The sequence below is a fragment of the Lathyrus oleraceus genome, chromosome 6 (assembly GCF_024323335.1).
Source record: "Lathyrus oleraceus cultivar Zhongwan6 chromosome 6, CAAS_Psat_ZW6_1.0, whole genome shotgun sequence".
Taxonomy (NCBI): domain Eukaryota; kingdom Viridiplantae; phylum Streptophyta; class Magnoliopsida; order Fabales; family Fabaceae; genus Lathyrus; species Lathyrus oleraceus.
This window is the reverse complement of record NC_066584.1, coordinates 377,693,897-377,711,287: the sequence shown is the minus strand read 5'-3', so window position 1 is coordinate 377,711,287 and position 17,391 is coordinate 377,693,897. Positions and strand designations below refer to the sequence as shown.

Below are 17,391 nucleotides of genomic sequence, written 5' to 3'. Positions count from 1 at the left end.
TGTAAGCAAAATAATGTCTTGATCGGTTGATACTAAATTTATTCTTGCGTTATGTGAAAGATGGCGTCCCGAGACACACACATTTTGGTTTCCAACTGGTGAATGTACCATGACGTTAGAAGATATCTACATGTTATTGGGACTGCCTATCGAAGGTAAGGCGGTAAATGGTAAAACCAATTATGTGAATTCAATTTGCATGGACCTCTTGGATGCTGACTTGTTAGATGATAACTCGAGAGGTCAAGGTATACTCCTTTCATGCCTTAAGGCATATTATAACAACTTACAGTTAGATGAGAATTCTATCGAAGATGCTTGAATAATAAAAACTAGGTGTTATATTATGCTCTTAATTGATTTACTTTCATTTCCCGAAGGTAGTGGTTCTAGTATGCATGTTATGTATTTACCTTTACTAAGACATGTAGATAGAATAAGAAGTTACAGTTGGGGGTCCGCTTGTTTGGCTTATCTTTATAACTCTTTGTGTAAAAATTCACATAAAGACACATCTACATTTTATGGATGTGCTATTTTTCTCCAAGCATGTGGTTGATCCAGACTACCATACCTAGCGTCCGTCAACAACAACTCATTCACATTCCCGTACACACAAAAGTAAGTTCTTAAAAATGGACTATATTTACTTACTTTACCGATTATTATCTCTAAATAATATTTTTACTTTTATGGTGCAGATGGTCGGCACGTGGTATGAGTTATAACAGATGTCCTAGACACTGACTGTATTATCCAATATCGCAATCTCTTGAATCACCTTCGACCGACGGATGTATTTCCATTAACCTAATTATTTCGTAAAAATTTGTTAATTTCTTCTAACAAATTTATAATCTAATATATATTCACATTTCAGTTCATTTGACGTCCATATCTAAATTTGGATCATGACCATGAAATCAATGAACAAGACGCAACCGTTTGGACTGCATGCACATCAATCATAAGATTCACCATTGTGGAGATGCACAATAGTGACCGTGTTAAATTGCAGTTCAGTATGCTTCAACATATCCCAGATCCCCCGACAAACCTCGAAGAATGACATCTACGCAAAGTTAACGACCAATGGAACTTTAACCTATGGCAAAGCTTCGCTAGATTTGAGTGTCGAAAATGGAAGCACCGACAAGACCATGTCTTAACTGACGCTGTGATGCCAACCGAAGAAAAACCAACTCGTAATTATATGGCTTGGTATATATCAATTGGATTTGAGTTCATCGCCGATGATATGTACCTATACGACCCATGCCAGACAACTTACACACCAGAAAGTTCAACGTCTAACCCCTAACAACATTGTCAGACCGGTTACTCACAACCCCATATCCATCAAAAATTCTGATCCACAAACACACAAACTTACAACCCTAATATGCCAAACACCCGACCACAATACCAAGAGCATACCCCGTATCACCACCAACAAGTAGATCATCATCAAGACACCCAACATCGCTATGCACCCAACACATCACCCTATCATAGCCGCCTTAGCCAAAACACTCAGCGATCATTTAACAACAATCGTCCCTCCTCATACTATAACCAAGAAGCCCAAACATCACAAAACCAAAACATGCAACAACCATATGGATACCAAACACCACAACAATCATTTCAACATTTCCTCGACGCATCATTCACACCAATGTTCCCCTTCAATCGTCCTGGTCGCCCTTCAACAACTCAAACATAGCCAAACTACTCTGGCATGAGTCATGAACTCAGCTATGGCGATAGCCTTTCAATGCATACACAAGACTACGCTGATTTGTCTGAATATCTCAGACAATCTCCTGCAGTTAGTGGTGATGTTCCTAGCCCCTTAGATACTCAAACACCTAGGGTGAATCATCAAAGTGGATTAGGGTCACGAGTTCTGATAGCTAGGGGATGTGGGGCTGAAGGTCAGTTAGGTCATCCCGGTCAACGACATTAGTCTTTTTGTGTAAACATGTATTAATATTAATATGAATTGGTCCGATTTCGACTTTATCTAAAATATACAATATTTTTCAAAAAATATTACGAAACACACACATGTGTCATACCAATTGGTGCATCATCTCTAAGTTTAAGAGCAGACGCCAATTCATCTAACATCTCCTCTTCAAAATGAGGTATTTTGAGAAATAATCTAAAAAGTGGATTATTTTAAGTATTTTTTTAAAAAAAATTAGGGTTATTTATGTAAAAAAATTCCAAAGATTGACCATAATTAAAACTCATATCAATTTCTAAATAAGTTAATTATTTAAATAAAATAATAAAAACCTTATGAAAAAAAAATCAAATATTCATAGGAGTTACTTTACTACTTTGAGCTTCCAAGTTATTGCCGCGACTTTTGTTCTGTTGTGTGTCTGAATCGTCTCACTCGCGCGACGACGACAACGACAACGGCAGCGTTTCAACCGAGATCTCGACGGTGGCTCTCGATCTGCCACCGTCCAACCTCCTCCTCTTCTTCAGACGACGCCGTTTCCAGATCTGAAACCTCTATCTGATAACAGGTTTCATTCTGCTCCCATTCAATCCCAATTGATTCATTTCTATGTCTATCAATTTCGAATTTCCCCGTCGTCGTCTTGAATGTAATATGAACTTCAGGATTTGACATTCACCTTGATTTTATACGTCTTACTCGATCTAGATTTCCAATTTCAGGTACAGTTAGCTTGTTATCTAAGCATTGTCGAAATCACGTGTCTCCGAGCTAGAGATTTCTTTAACCGAAGGTTTCTCTCTTATCAGGTCTCTGATTTTCTTTCTAATAAGTTTATGCATATATGTTAGGTGTTGGAGCTTGTCGGTGTGGATTGTGGAGTAATCCTATAAATTACGTATACTATGTGAATTTATTTGTTGCATAGTTAATTTACTTTTTGGTCTTGTCTTTCATGCTGTTTTTGATTAAGGAATGTTTGGATTGATGGAATTGGATGGATTCAAGCGGAATAAGGTAGTGTGGATTCCATTCTATTCCACCACTTACCACCATATTTCTTCCTTTTTGATTTGGGCAGAATGAAAAACTTAACTTGTTCCGTCCTAAAATATTCAAACTATGGAATGAAATCTTGATTCCGCTCCGTTCCATTTCACTCCGTTCCATTTCACTCCGTTCATTTTATGATATTCAAACATAGCCTAAAATCTTAAAAATATATACCACTTGTGTAATGAGTATTCTAGCAGCAGCGTTTGGCTTTTGTCATATTTCTTTGAACAAAATATTGTATTATTATTTACTAATACTAATACAAACAGGAATACATTATACTATTAAATAAATAAATTATTTTAGTATGTATATTATTACTAATTATTAATTACTAATGCTGAATTTGAAAGTGTTGTTCTCCCTTTCAATTTAATATCTGTGTTTGCATGTTAATTTTATTTTGTTGAATCATAGATGTGTTTTCTATTGTAATGTTGAAGGTTTGTCACATTCTTGTGGTTATGATTGTATATGCGCTTTCTAAGGTTTATTCCTTTCAAATGACAAACAAGGTGATCTGTAACAGTTATTCCTGGTCTAAAGGAGAATCAGAGAGAAATGGAAGTCAGCAATTGGCATAACGATCTTACATATGATAAATGGGTACCTATTACTGTATCTGGTGCACGTCCTCCCGCTCGCTACAAGGTTTCTTTCTCTCCATTTTTCTCTTTTTCTTATTTTATTAAAGGATGAAAGAATACAAAATTGAAACGAAAACATAAAAGCAATTCATGATTGATTGGGTCTTGTCATGAGCTATTTTGCTTTGAATGATAAAAATGAATTTGTCATTCTTGGCTTCTTAGCTGAAAACCTTCTTTAGCTATGGCCCAAATTCTTATTACAATTGTTGTCCTTTCCCTGTAGCATGCAGCAGCAGTAGTTGATGAAAAGTTATACATTGTCGGTGGAAGTCGTAATGGCCGGCATTTATCAGATGTTCAGGTATATGGTATGCTCAGATGCTCTGATCTTGGACTCTTTGTAGTGAGTTACATGATTTAGCTGTTTGCAGGTTTTTGACTCAAGAAGTTTGACGTGGTCTTCCCTAAAGCTAAAAGCTGATACTGGAAAAGATAATGGCAACAGTTCACAGGAAAATCTGCCAGCGACATCTGGTCACAGTATGGTAAAACTTTCTGCCCACAAATAATCTCTTTGCATGCATACATATTTCAGTATTAAATATTGCTTTTTTTGGTCTGGCAATTGATGAACCTCGAGTTTTAGTGACCATCTGTTTGTTTGATTTATTAGAGATTTGTAAATTTCTGCAGATTAGATGGGGGGAGAAACTACTTATTCTTGGTGGCAATTCAAGGGGTTCTTATGATACATTAACAGGTTGCGATCTGTAAATTAATTTATCATGAGAGGAAATATGTATAAGGGCCTAACTTATTTCCTATATGTGCACGGTATGTTATAGCATGGTGTGATACATTTAAAACTTAAAATGTTTGTTGGATTTCTTGCAGTTCTATACATTGACATTGGAACATGCCAGTTTGGAGTTATTAAGACTTCTGGAAGTGTTCCGGTAAGTGTGTCCATTATTTTAAAGCTTGATATCTCTCGTACACTAAATGGTTTCACTGAAAATTTGGTTTATGAGAGGCTAATGGTGTTGATTGATTCATGTAGCCAACCCTAGTAGTGGGGTAAGGGTTGGTTGTTGCTCTTCTGTTTATATCCCTTTATCTTACTTCTTTTTCTTTTTGATCTATATAATTTTAGGATATTCAATCTGTGCAATATTTTTTCTTAGTATTCATTAATAAATGCGGGAGTCACTTTTAGTGTGGTTAAATAGACGTTTGCATTTTTTCCCCTCTATTTTTCCAGGTACCCCGTGTGGGACAGTCTGCAACACTGGTTGGTTCACGAGTGATATTGTTTGGTGGGGAAGATAGGAGCAGGAAGCTGTTGAACGATGTCCATGTTCTCGATCTTGAAAGTATGACTTGGGATATACTAAAGACTTCGTAAGTAGTAGCTGTTTTTCACTTCTAGAAAATGTGTTTTCATGCTTTAGAGAAATTCAGTGCAATTATACCACTTTCTTGCAATTTGATAGGCAGACACCCCCAGCTCCTAGATATGATCATGTAGCGGCTATGCATGGCGAACGATACCTTATGATTTTTGGTGGTTGCTCTCATTCTGTCTTCTTCAATGATCTTCACTTATTAGACCTGCAAACTGTGAGTAGATGTTAGTTTCAAACTTCTTTCACATGCTTAATTAAATCAAAGTATTAATAAGGTTTTTTCTTCTACCTGGGGCATTCAGTTATTTCTGTCTGTCCCCATATACAAAGCAATTTTTTTTCCATAGGTAACCCCTACCCAAAGCAGTTTTTTCTGTTTGTCCCCCATTCACAAAGCAGTCTCCCCCTGTTCACCCATACCCAAAGCAGTTTTTTCTGTTTGTCCCCCATTCACAAAAGTGCTTTCTTATTATAGTTAGACCTCCCATTACCCAAGTATACACTCAGAAGAAAAAGGACTGTAGAGACCAGAGAGTCAAGGCATGCATGCAATTTCCTGTACTGTGATAGCATAATCAGAGGAATCTGAGTTGGTGGAAATAATTCCCCCCTCCCCCCCTCAGTTTTGTCATTTAGTCTGGATGCTAGTTACTGAATTAGAGAGGACCTTCTGTTTTAATGTGCATATTTATATCATTTTGTCGTCATCTGGGCAGTTGGGTATTGATGATAAATATATAAATACTGTGCATAATATACAACTCCTGCTACACTCTTCTGCATCTGATGCTTGACAACAACTATTATTTTTAGAGATTTCCTTTCATATGCTGGTTTTTGAAGTAGAATATGTTTCATTGGAAACATAATGGTTATGGTCTTACTTCGTTTACCCGGACACTGTAATCCATGACATGAAAGTAAAGAACAACTTTGATATTCCTTTTAAACTTCAAAGTTCAAAATTCAAATTAGTTTTATACTTGCAATTCTTTATTCTGAAAAATGCTTTAGTTTTGGCCGTTGACCTTCAAAGCTGTTTTTTTTCATCATTCTTTAGCACCAACAATCTAATGATCTAAATCTCATTTGGTTTAGATGGAATGGTCTCAACCACAATCTCAAGGTGATTTAGTATCTCCCAGGGCTGGACATGCTGGTATAACTATTGATGAAAGCTGGTTCATAGTTGGTGGTGGCGATAACAAAAATGGTATGTACTAAATAAAGAGAAAAAAAAATAGTGACATAGAGAGGATCAACAACGCCGCATGGAAGTCCACTTCATGTGTTTTTTTAGAATAATAATTAACTTTTGTTAAAAAAAAAGAATAATAACTAACTAGAAAGTGCAAAACTGGCCTGAAACTTTAAATACAATCCTATCTTGAAGCACATTCTAAAGGGAAAAATGACTCCCTCTAAGGATGTGTGTGCATTCTGCTCAAACCAAATATATCAGCGGACTGCATAAACCCCATACTCCAAAATAAAGGGGGCTTCCTTATTTCTAAATGAACCAAAATAAACTGCTTAAAAGCATGGGCTAGTTAAATTAATTATTGACGTCAACTATGCATAATTATGCTCTCTGCATTAATGAAACTATGTTCTTTATGGATGTATGATTATCTGATTTTCGAAACAGGTTGCCCCGAAACCCTGGTCTTGAACATGTCTAATCTTGTTTGGTCAGTATTGGATGTTGTGAAGCAAAAAGATCCACTTTCTAGTGAGGTAATTACTTTATGCAATCTGTTCATTCAATATTTTTCTACTTTTCTAGGAATGTTGTATGGAGGATAGTGATTCTCTCTTTTCCAAGACTTGTTTTGTATAATTTTTTTTTATATTTTATTTTCTCATCCATATTTCAATTCTGAGATGGGGAACCACTTTCTTTTTTGACCCACATTTGAGCCCTTCTGATTAACTCTGTTTGCCATTCTGATTGCCAAAGTTGTACAAAAAAGAGTGTGATAATGATTCACACCCTTTGCATATTGATTTATATGTGACGGAAGTTATCATTGCTTATCAGGGTCTTAGTCTCTGCTCAGGATTGATTGATGGTGAAACATATTTGTTTTCTTTTGGTGGTTACAATGGGAAGTATAGCAATGAGGTATGTAAGAATACCTATCTTCACATTGAGTATTTAATTATTAAATACCTTTTGTGTTGTAACATCTTAGCAAAGATTATTTTTCTTATAATAGATGGATGATATACTTGGTTAATTGATTTTGTTGAATTAAAGTAAATTAGGCTCTACTATAACTTGAGTCCAAATTAGTTTGCTAAGAAAAACGTCTGTTCAGGTTTTTAGAATTGGTTTCTCGGAATTAGCTTTATGTGTTTCTAAGCAAGGAAGGTTCAACTTGTACAAGGGGAAGAAGATAAGAATTCTCAAGGAATTCAGAGTATGTAATAAATTGGCTGATTCGAGAAAGCCACTCTCTAATTACAATTGAGTTCAAAAGCCAATTCTCCCTTCCCTCCAATTACTACTTAAAATACTGTTTTACTAACAGAATTAGTTATTCATCTGTTACATATTCTCGCTTGTAAGCTATCCATGCTTTCTCATGAGCTGTCACCTTTTGGCAAATGTTTCCATTTTGCCAACACTTATGCTGCCCCCTGGTTGTTGTATCTTAGTTCAATCACATCTTCGAATTCTGGTTGAAGGACCCACTCTTCAGTGATGGCTGCAGCTGCACGCAATGGCTGGGGGATATAATTCGCTTAAACAACCTCTTTAATTTACTCACATGGAAAATTGGATGTACTTTACATCCCTCAGGTAGCGCCAATTTAAAAGCAACAGAACCAATCTGTTCCACCACTGCGTAAGTGCCATAGTACTTGGGGATAAGCTTGTTCCTGAGAGCTTGAAATGTTGAAGGAGCGTTGATTAATCCAAAGGGCATAATCAAGAACGCATAATGTCCCTTGTGCGTACAAAAAGCTTTTTTTGGAATGCCATCCTCCGCAATCCTGATTTGATGATAACATAATTTCAATATGTTTGCTCCCTTCAAGATAATTAATTGTATGGTCATGCCTCCTCTCAGGTGGGAACCCCTTCAAACTTCTGAAAAACAACTTCAAACTCCTGCAACAGGGTTCAGTATGCTTTTCTTTCCATTACTGCCCTCTTGTAAAGTTCTGCAATCTACCATAAAGGCTTTTGTGGTGTTTTCCTACTCCACCACCAATTGTTTAGTTGGCATTTCCCTTTCTGATAGGGCAGGATCACCCAAAAAATTATACTTGACTCGTCCTTTTTAATTCTCAATTTCAAAAGCTTGAAGTTGGCTTTAATGTCTCCAAGACTCTCCAACCATTTCATTCCCAGTACAACATCTTCTCCGTCTAAACAGAATACAAGTAAGTCAGTCACAAAACCAATTCCTTGTAATTTGATCTCCATTTTTTCTCCATTTCCCACCTTGACCTAATAAGACGTTGTAGTTTCTACCCTTGGGCCCTATTTCTCCATCAACTTAGAAGAAATAAAATTATGAGAAGCTCCACTATCTATTAACATCAGAACCTTTTGTTTCCCCAATTCTCCCCACATCATAGAATACTTTCTTATAGTAATTCCCACTAAACTACAAAATCTAAATTTTTTATTTATGCTTCCCATACAACTTCCTCCTTCTCAGATACCTCTAAAACTTCCCTGTCAATGTTTTCTTCTATCACCAGAATCCGGAAATGCTTATTCTTGCATACATGATTTGCAGAGAATTTCTCATCACAAGTGAAACATAGTCCTTTTCTTCCTTTTTCCATAATTTTCTTCACTAGATAAAGACATATGGGTGGAATTCTTACCTCCTTTATGTCCTCCTGCTGCACTTTTTGTTTGATCTCCATTGACATAACTGATTTGCTTACTCCTTGTTTCTGCATTCCAATTACTCCTTGGTCCTGCTGCACTTTTTGTTTGATCTCCATTGACATAACTGATTTGCTTACTCCTTGGTCGTGCATTCCAATTTCTAAACCCACCAGATTTGTTGAAAGTCAGATTCATGTTTCCATCAGTCCCTCCAGATTTGCCCAGACTCAATTTCTCCTCGGTTCGGAGAGCCACATCCATCATTTCTTCCAAATCTTTGGGTCTTTTCAGCCTCACTTCAACCCTAATTTCCTCCCTCAATCCATTAAAGAACATTCTTAAGATGAGTTATGGATCTTGGATCTTCAAATGCCCAGAAAGAGCTTCAAAACTTTGAAATTCCTTCACCGCGCCTTCTTGTTTCAGCCTCAACATCACCTCCACCACATTTGAAACCACTGTGGGTTGAAACCTTCTAAGTATGACATTCTTGAATTTGCGCCAATCGGGCGCCGTAGTGCTTGCCTCCCACCACTGTATCCATGTGAGAGTTTCTCCCTCCATCGCCATCAATGCAACGTCCAACTTGTCCTCCTAAGGCAGTTGCCTAAATTGAAAATAACGTTCAATTTTTCCAATCCAGCTCGGCATGTCTTCTCCACTAAAAAATGGTAATTCCACCTTGCGATGCCTTGTTTCTGATTCGCTCTGCATGGATCGACTCACAGTTCCAGGTCTGCCATTAGCATCCCCAGAATGGCTTCCCCCTCCGCTGTTACCAGTTTTGGGATTTGAAGTCATCGTTGATCCCCTTGTTCCAGGTTCACCATGATGTGTGTTTTCATTGCTTGAAGAATCTCTGTCTTTATCGTATCCGTTCTTGCTTCCACCTCCTGAAACAGTCGTTCCACTTCCTCTTGTCACAGCTTCATCGTGTTGCTCGGATACCAGTTGAAAGGTTCGATGGTACAGGGGAAGAAGATAAGAATTCTCAAGGAATTCAGAGTATGCAATAAACTGGCTGATTCGAGAAAGCCACCCTCCAACTACAATTGAGTTCAAAAAATAACTCTCCCTTCCCACAATTACTAATTATATTTCTGTTTTATACCAACAAAATTAGTTATTCATCTGTTACAACTGTAACTACTCTCTCAAAAAATGTCCTATTTGAACAATGTGTGGTTTCTTAAAAAATGATTAGATTTGTTGATTTTAATGATATAATTAGTATCATTGACTATAACATCCTTATTATTTGTAGTTAGTGGAGTAGTTGAATAGAGTTAAAGTTAATAAATTAGGGTATAATAGTGGGAAAAAAATAAATGTTGCATTTCTATTGTAAAGAGGCATTTATTTTGAGATGGAGAAAAAGTTTAAATGAGACCTTTTTTTATGAGACGGAGGAAGTACTATGTATAATTCTGATTTACCAACAGAATAAGTTATTCATCTGTTACAACTGTAATAATTTTAGTTACAAGCTTAGTTCCCACTTTTACCCTTCCTAACATACACCCTACTAACAGCTGGTCTACTAACATAGCATTGGCTAATACCTTTGCAACTTGACTTGGATACTTTTTCCGTTAGCTACTAGACCAGTGATTTTGTGTGGTAGTCAATGTTGAGCAGTAGTGACATTTCCACAATACCAAAAACCTAGTATTGTGGAGATCAAAATGCTGAGGTGGATGGGTGAACATACAAAAACCAAAAACCAAAAGATTAGGAGCAAAGATATCTAGTCCCGTTTGAAGATGACCATGGAGGCACCAATAAGAAAAGTCGTTCAAATAGAAGATAGTCCACTCCAATTTGAAGGACCTTGCACTATTGTCACTGAGATTAAGATTAGGATTGGTTTTATTGAAAATTTGGTATTCAATGCTAATAAAACCCTGTGGCATCAATTATCCACATAGGAAGCTTGTGAGATAAGGTTTAATTGTTATATCTTGCAAATTGATTGAGTTTAATTCAATCAGACTAGATTCTAATTTTCTACCTGACACCATGTATTGCAAATGGCATGCTATGCTACAAATTCTAAACTTGCCAGCTTTACATATTTTTAAGTGCACTTTTATTTTTTAATTAAATTTTGGTGTATTCTGTAGTGGTTTCTGTGACTGATTCCTAGGGACTGTGCAAATTTAGGTTTTTGTTATGAGACCCAAGGCAAAAAACACTTTGCGTCCCAAGATTTTCCAGTCACCGGCTGCCGCAGCTGCAGCAGCTTCTGTTACTTCTGCTTATGCATTATCTAAATCTGAGAAGTTGGATTTCACGCAACTTGATGTTACAAATCCCAAGTCATCTGTAAATGGTCATCATCAAGATGATATCTCGGTTAAAATTGAAGCCATTAAAGAAGAAAAGCGCTTATTGGAACTGTCAATTGCAGAAGTCAGGGCCGGAAATTCTAAGCTTGGAGGTGAGATACATGAAGTAAATAGTACTCATGCTGAATTGACCAAGGTATGTATTACAATTTCTCTGTGAAGGTACACTATAAGTTGATTGATAATCGCGGTTTTCATCATAAATATGTATTTTCAGGAACTCCAATCAGTTCAGGGACAACTTGTGGCTGAGAGATCAAGATGCTTTAACCTGGAGGTTAAAATTCACTTTCCCATCTTTGAAGTTAACTCTTGGTTTATGTGTGTAGAATTTGAATATATAGGTAATGTTTGTTTCCAGGCCAAAATTTCAGAACTCCAAAAGTTGCTTGAATCAATGCAGTCTGTGGAAGATCAGGTACAGGCTCTTCGGCAAAAGAAGTCTGCTTTTGACCAGGAGATGGAGCATGCTGCAACTGCTCAGAGGCAGAGTTCTGGTGGAGTTTGGCGATTGTTTGGTGGGAGTGAAAAATGATGACTAAGGGCAATGCATCTTAAAGTGATTTGGGAGTTTATTCTGAGAAATTTGCACTTATTTTTTTTCAAGTAGCTGATTATTTTATGTTATTTAAGTTCATGCAGCAAATGACATTTCCTTGCTACAGAGGTTTTGGGCCCTCATCTTGTGTTGCAATGCATGATGGATATTGAGCTCCAATTTTGATGGACTGCAACTTTCAAAAGATGGGTTCACTTTGTCTGGCTCATTTCATACTCATGTTTCCATTATATTCTACAGGATTTACTTTGATTTCATTTATTCTATTTTATTTAACTTATTGTTAGTACTTTACTTTCAATTGCTAGAGGAACACAATTCAAAATTTATTGTTTCAACTTTCAAGCATTACTTCTTCGCATACTTATTTGATTTGGTGCCCTTTGGAACTCCCATAGTTTTTTTTCCACTTTTCATTCATTGGATGATGGTCATGACATGGTTTTTGGTTTGACTTAAAGAAGAATAATTACAGGGCGAGTAGGATTAATGTCGCCAAGGGAAATATGGTCATGACATGGTTCCCTTGACTTATGGTCCTTTCTTGTAAGTTTATTGTTCATTTCTTGAAATATCACAGGGGGGTGGGAGGGGGTAATTCAACTGGCCTGAAACAGTTGAATAAAGATTTACAAAGATCTGGAGGCCCCAAGACTAAAGTCCTAGTAAGGGTGTAAATATATACTAATAGTTAATAACTAAAATTTGCTATTAAAAAAAAAACTTTAACCACTAACAATTTGCTATTAAAAAAAACCTTCTACCGGAGGCAACACCATTACCATATCTGTTCAACAAGTATAATGAAAGCCTAAAACACAAACACAAAAGTAAAGAATTCACATATGTACAATATCTAAAGTACAGGCATCAATATTCTTTATTAAATGTTTATTTTAGATGCATTGAAGGGGTTGAGGTTGCTTCTCTTCAGTTTTGAACTTTCCTTCATTAACCGAACACAGCAAAACATTCCGTAGCACCATCATTTATTCACTCAAGTTACTCATAACTTAGAGACAAGTTGATATTTGCTTTGGGAAACAAGATCCTTGCGCAATATCTTGCCGGCAGCTGACCTTGGAATATTGTCAATAAAACTCACCCTTCTCACTTTCTTATAGGGAGCCACCTGAAAATTCTCAAAATTAGTTTAACTAAAAAAAAAAAAGAAACAAATTAAAACAACAGTATCTATGAGTGTTAGAAATGGGCTTGATGAAGTCAAATTCCCTGCGGTCACTTTATCAAGTATGTATCTTAAACCTAGTTAGGTGAAGTCACTATTAAGTTTAATTTAACTTAAATAAATCAGGTGTAAAATACAAACTTAGAATATGAATTGTTTGATCATCATCCAACAACTAAGCAACAATGGTTACAGGTACTGCAGCATTTCTTTTTCTGCACAAAATCAGGATCCGCGAGCAGCATACCTGGCCTGCAACAAATTGAATGACTTGGTCTTCTGAAAGTTGAGAACCAGCTCTTCTCACAACATATGCCATTGGTATCTGTCCAGTTTCTTCATCTTCAACCCTGCATCATTTTTTTTCCACTTAAAAGAAGTCACAGAGAGAACAAAAATAAGAGTGAAAAAAGTCCGAGGCTAACATACGGTATAACTGCTGCATCAACAATAAGAGGATGACTTAGTAGCACAGATTCCAGTTCCGCAGGAGCTACCTGATACCCTTTGTGCTTGATTAGCTCCTTTATTCGTTCGACTATGCAGACAACTCCATTCTCATCAATATAACCAAGATCACCTGTTCTCAACCATCTTTCTGAGTCAACTGTGGCAGCTGTTGCCTCCGTATTTCCTAGATATTCTTTCATGATAGAGCCACTTTTCAGCCATAACTCTCCTTCCTTGTTAGGAGGCAAAGGCTTCCCGGTTTCAATGTCCATCACTTTTGCACAAAAACTCGGAATCAACTTTCCACATGCTTCTGGATGAGCCTTAGCGTCTTTATCCGACGCAAAAAAGGTTGCTCCCCCGCAACTTTCTGTTAGTCCATACCCCGTCCTTAGTTCAACCCAAGGAAACATCTTTCTGAACTCCTGTGACATTTCCTTACTCAAAGGTGCTGCTCCTGAACCAATCCTTCTTAAGCTAGACAAGTCACACCCATCTTTGCTTGCATGTTTCACCAAAGCGTGGATCACCGGCGGCACTGCTGGTATGTTATTAACTTTGTACTTCTCGATAGCGATAAGCATACCTTGAAAATTGTATTTCTGCATCAAAACTGTTGTAACACCAACACACAACAACCCGAATCCAAAGAACATCAGTCCGTAGATATGAAACATTGGAATGAAGGCGAGGAAAACATCGTCTTGAGATGCTGATACATCAGCAGACCAGCAGAATAGTTTCGTTATGGTTATGAGATTTGAATGTGTCAAAACAACACCTTTACTTACTCCTGTGGTCCCTGAAGAGTAAAGTATAGCAGCAGTGTCCGATTGTTCCACATGAACATGCGGCAACTCTTGTGAATCATAGCAGCCTTCTATTAACTCTTCAACTGATAAAAACTTTTCATCAGATGAACTAGAGGTGAGAAGTGTAGGAACACCTGTTGGAACCAGTTTGTGCAACTCTTCTGGCGTTGAGATGGCTAGTTTAGCACCCGAATCATGTACTTGTTTCGCGATTTCCGTCTTCGTATTGAGAGGGTTCGCAGTGGTAAGAATTGCACCAATTGATAACACAGCTAAGCATATGGTCGAGTACAAAACCGAGTTCGGAGACAATAAAAACACGACGTCGCCTTTTCTTACCTCAAGTCCATGGAACAAAGCTGTTGCAAGCGAGTAAACCGATCGCCGAAGCTCACCGTAAGTTACACTATGATTAGTATTTAAATCAATAAACGCAATTTTCGCGTCAGCAAGTTCTGCTCGTGGGAACTGTGACAGGACAAGACTTGCTATGTTAAGGTTTTGCTCTGTTGGGATTTCATGCTTGGTGCCAAGCTTTTCAAGAGAGTGATATATTCCTGTTTTTGAATTATAGCCACTACTGTTATCAAATTGAGGCAGTGATTTTTTACATTCTTTTTCAACAGATGGCCAAATTTCCTCTCCAGACATTTTTTTCTTGCAAAACTGATTGATTTGTTAAGCAAATAATCAATTCTAACGTACTAGGTTGAGGTGAAAAGAGAGTTAACCATACACAACATATATACATTGCATTTTTTCGGAAAGTACTAGGACTAACGTTGTTAACTCCTAGTTAAGGTTAGTAAGACAATATATTTTTGTCCTTGATTTTTGTGGCCGGCCAAGAGAGTGTTTGACATAGATAACAAGTAGTAGCTAGAAGATATATACCTGATGTTCTCTGCATAGGCCAAGAAAAATAATTGAAAAATAAATATTCTTTTCATCAACAATAGAAAATTGAATAATTGAGAGAGTGTTGCTGTTCTTTCCTTAAATGATGGTGCACTATAGTCAAACCATTACAATAGTTCCAATGCATTGAAAAAGGGATGGACATTTCAAAGTCTTGGAACTATTTCCTTGAGATTGATTATACATTAATTTAAAAAATATGAATATAACCTTGGGCTTAGATGATCTATATTCTTGGAACTATTTTTTATTTTATTTTTTTATTTTCTATTTTTGGATATAGTATTAAAATTATTTATTGTTAAATTTCTAGGTTATTTTTATGTGTTTTTAAAGCTGTGTCAAATTTAAAATTTATGAAGTATGACTCAATTTATAATTTTCAAAAAAATGTAAAGGGATCATTTTGCAAAATTTAAAATTATCAAAAATCAATTTGCTATTTTTAAAACTTTTAGAGGTCAATTTGAAATTTTTGAAAAATATAAAGACCAATTTATATAATTGAAAAGAATAACAATAACCAATTTAACATTCGCATACTACAACAAAAATTTCAAGTTCTTAAATTTTACATATTATTTCACAACCTTCACATTTAATTTAAAAAAATATATTTCATAAATTTTCACAATTTTTCATATTTTTAGCCAAACAATATATTTTATTCAAATCATTTAAACTTTCTTCTAAACATTAATTTCTTTCACTAATATACCTTCTCCAAATACACTTTACAAATTGTAATAATAGTTGTAATTTTGCGCATCGATTATCCATGATCTAATTGAAATATCTAAGCCATATTTTGTTCCTATAAATAACAAGATTTGTGAAGGGAACGAAAAGGTTTAAGTGTCATATCAAGAGAAACAACTCAAGAGTGATAGTGAAGAATAATTTAAGAAAACAAGTGTAATTTATTCATTTTAAACAATGATAATGGGATTGGAAACATCAAACATTTTCAATGAGACAAAATCTCATCAATCCTATTGACAAAGACTCATTAATACTAAGGACTTCAAGTTAAAATTAGATAATGGGATATTATTATATATAAATTTGAATTTTTTGATATATTTTATTATTAATATATCTAATTTATATATGAATTATATATTAATTGTCAAAATATAAAAAGTCAAATTTATTATAAATAACCGAAGAATGTAATATCTTTGTAGAATCCAATGAATTTTTGTTTAAATATATGCAGTTCGATTACTATTATAAGAAAACACTTTAATTAATTTTTAGTCACTATTATAAATAAATGTTAATTTTATTATTAAATTTTTTGATATTGTAATTCCTAATATACCCCCTCTTTAAGTCAACTTTTATTTTCCAACACGTAAAGTTTGTAATTCAATTTCTTAGAGTTGGACATGTAGTGTACTTGTATGAGATGTTTCCAAGAAACAAATTTTAACTTCCTAGGTGTATTGGATACTACAAAAACACATGTTGTTTTTCTAAGTTTCATCTTCTTTGCACCATATGCACCTTCTTTTTTTCTCTTAAAATTGGCATCCACACAAAAATGGTTTGAAAGACTCTCTTTTGATTTGGACATTGACAACGACTCAGAAAATGTTTCTTCTCTCATTGTTGAAGATTCACTCGATGAGAATGGATAGACCAACCAAATTCAAGATGCTTCGTTTGGAAATGAAATGTTATCTCTAATGATGATGAAGCCGCAACAAAGGAAACACGGGGGTGTTTGAAGATGAAGCATTTTTCAGAAAAGTGTAAGAAAACTTTTGAGACCTGCATTGTCTACAAACCAATTCTTAGTTTAATTCTAAAAGATTTTTCCAACTAGAGGATTTTTCCAACTCATCTCTTTTCAACATTCATTTTACTATATCCCTCCCAGGAACATTTCACACATATTAAAAATCATATTAACCAAGGATATTCAAATATTTTTACTAAAATATTTTTTCTTAATAAAAAATATTTAAATTTAGTTGAACATGAAATGGATTTTCTTTGTTTATAAGCATTATTTAGTTGACCTTTCTTTGCAATAGATAGACAACATGAAATGATTCTCATAATTATAACCATTTGTAGTTATCATAATTTAAGAAATGAAAATTGGCAATGTAGTTAATTATGCAGTAAAAAGATTGGCACAATTACATTCATGCACAAAGTATAAACTAGTGTTACATTAAAGTATAAAGCAGTGTATAAATAAGCATTTGATCATCAAGTTTTAAC

At 35.4% G+C, this 17,391-nt stretch overlaps 2 protein-coding genes across 4 annotated transcripts; one reads left to right on the top strand and one right to left on the bottom strand.

Annotated features, from left to right (window-relative positions):
* The first annotated feature begins 2,330 nt into the window (after positions 1-2,330).
* Positions 2,331-12,150, top strand: LOC127091020 (acyl-CoA-binding domain-containing protein 6). 3 transcript variants are annotated; one of them, XM_051029518.1, is made up of 15 exons: positions 2,331-2,543; positions 2,698-2,768; positions 3,561-3,682; positions 3,905-3,982; positions 4,053-4,166; positions 4,315-4,381; positions 4,516-4,577; positions 4,883-5,022; positions 5,115-5,241; positions 6,126-6,240; positions 6,676-6,764; positions 7,069-7,152; positions 11,044-11,364; positions 11,446-11,505; positions 11,590-12,150. In XM_051029518.1, exons 3-15 carry the CDS (start codon positions 3,593-3,595, stop codon positions 11,761-11,763), a joined length of 1,521 nt encoding a protein of 506 aa, XP_050885475.1. In that variant the 5' UTR covers positions 2,331-2,543; positions 2,698-2,768; positions 3,561-3,592; the 3' UTR covers positions 11,764-12,150. The 3 variants fall into 3 exon arrangements, with proteins under 3 accessions (XP_050885475.1, XP_050885476.1, XP_050885474.1); XM_051029519.1 differs by having other exon boundaries at positions 3,547-3,682; XM_051029517.1 differs by having other exon boundaries at positions 2,698-2,784.
* A 333-nt stretch (positions 12,151-12,483) lies between these two features.
* LOC127091019 (probable CoA ligase CCL5) lies at positions 12,484-15,102 on the bottom strand. The gene is made up of 3 exons (XM_051029516.1): positions 13,406-15,102; positions 13,224-13,326; positions 12,484-12,919 (listed from the first exon to the last, which is right to left on the bottom strand). The coding sequence occupies exons 1-3, from the start codon at positions 14,887-14,889 to the stop codon at positions 12,794-12,796; spliced, it is 1,713 nt and encodes a 570-aa protein (XP_050885473.1). The 5' UTR covers positions 14,890-15,102; the 3' UTR covers positions 12,484-12,793.
* Positions 15,103-17,391: the final 2,289 nt, after the last annotated feature.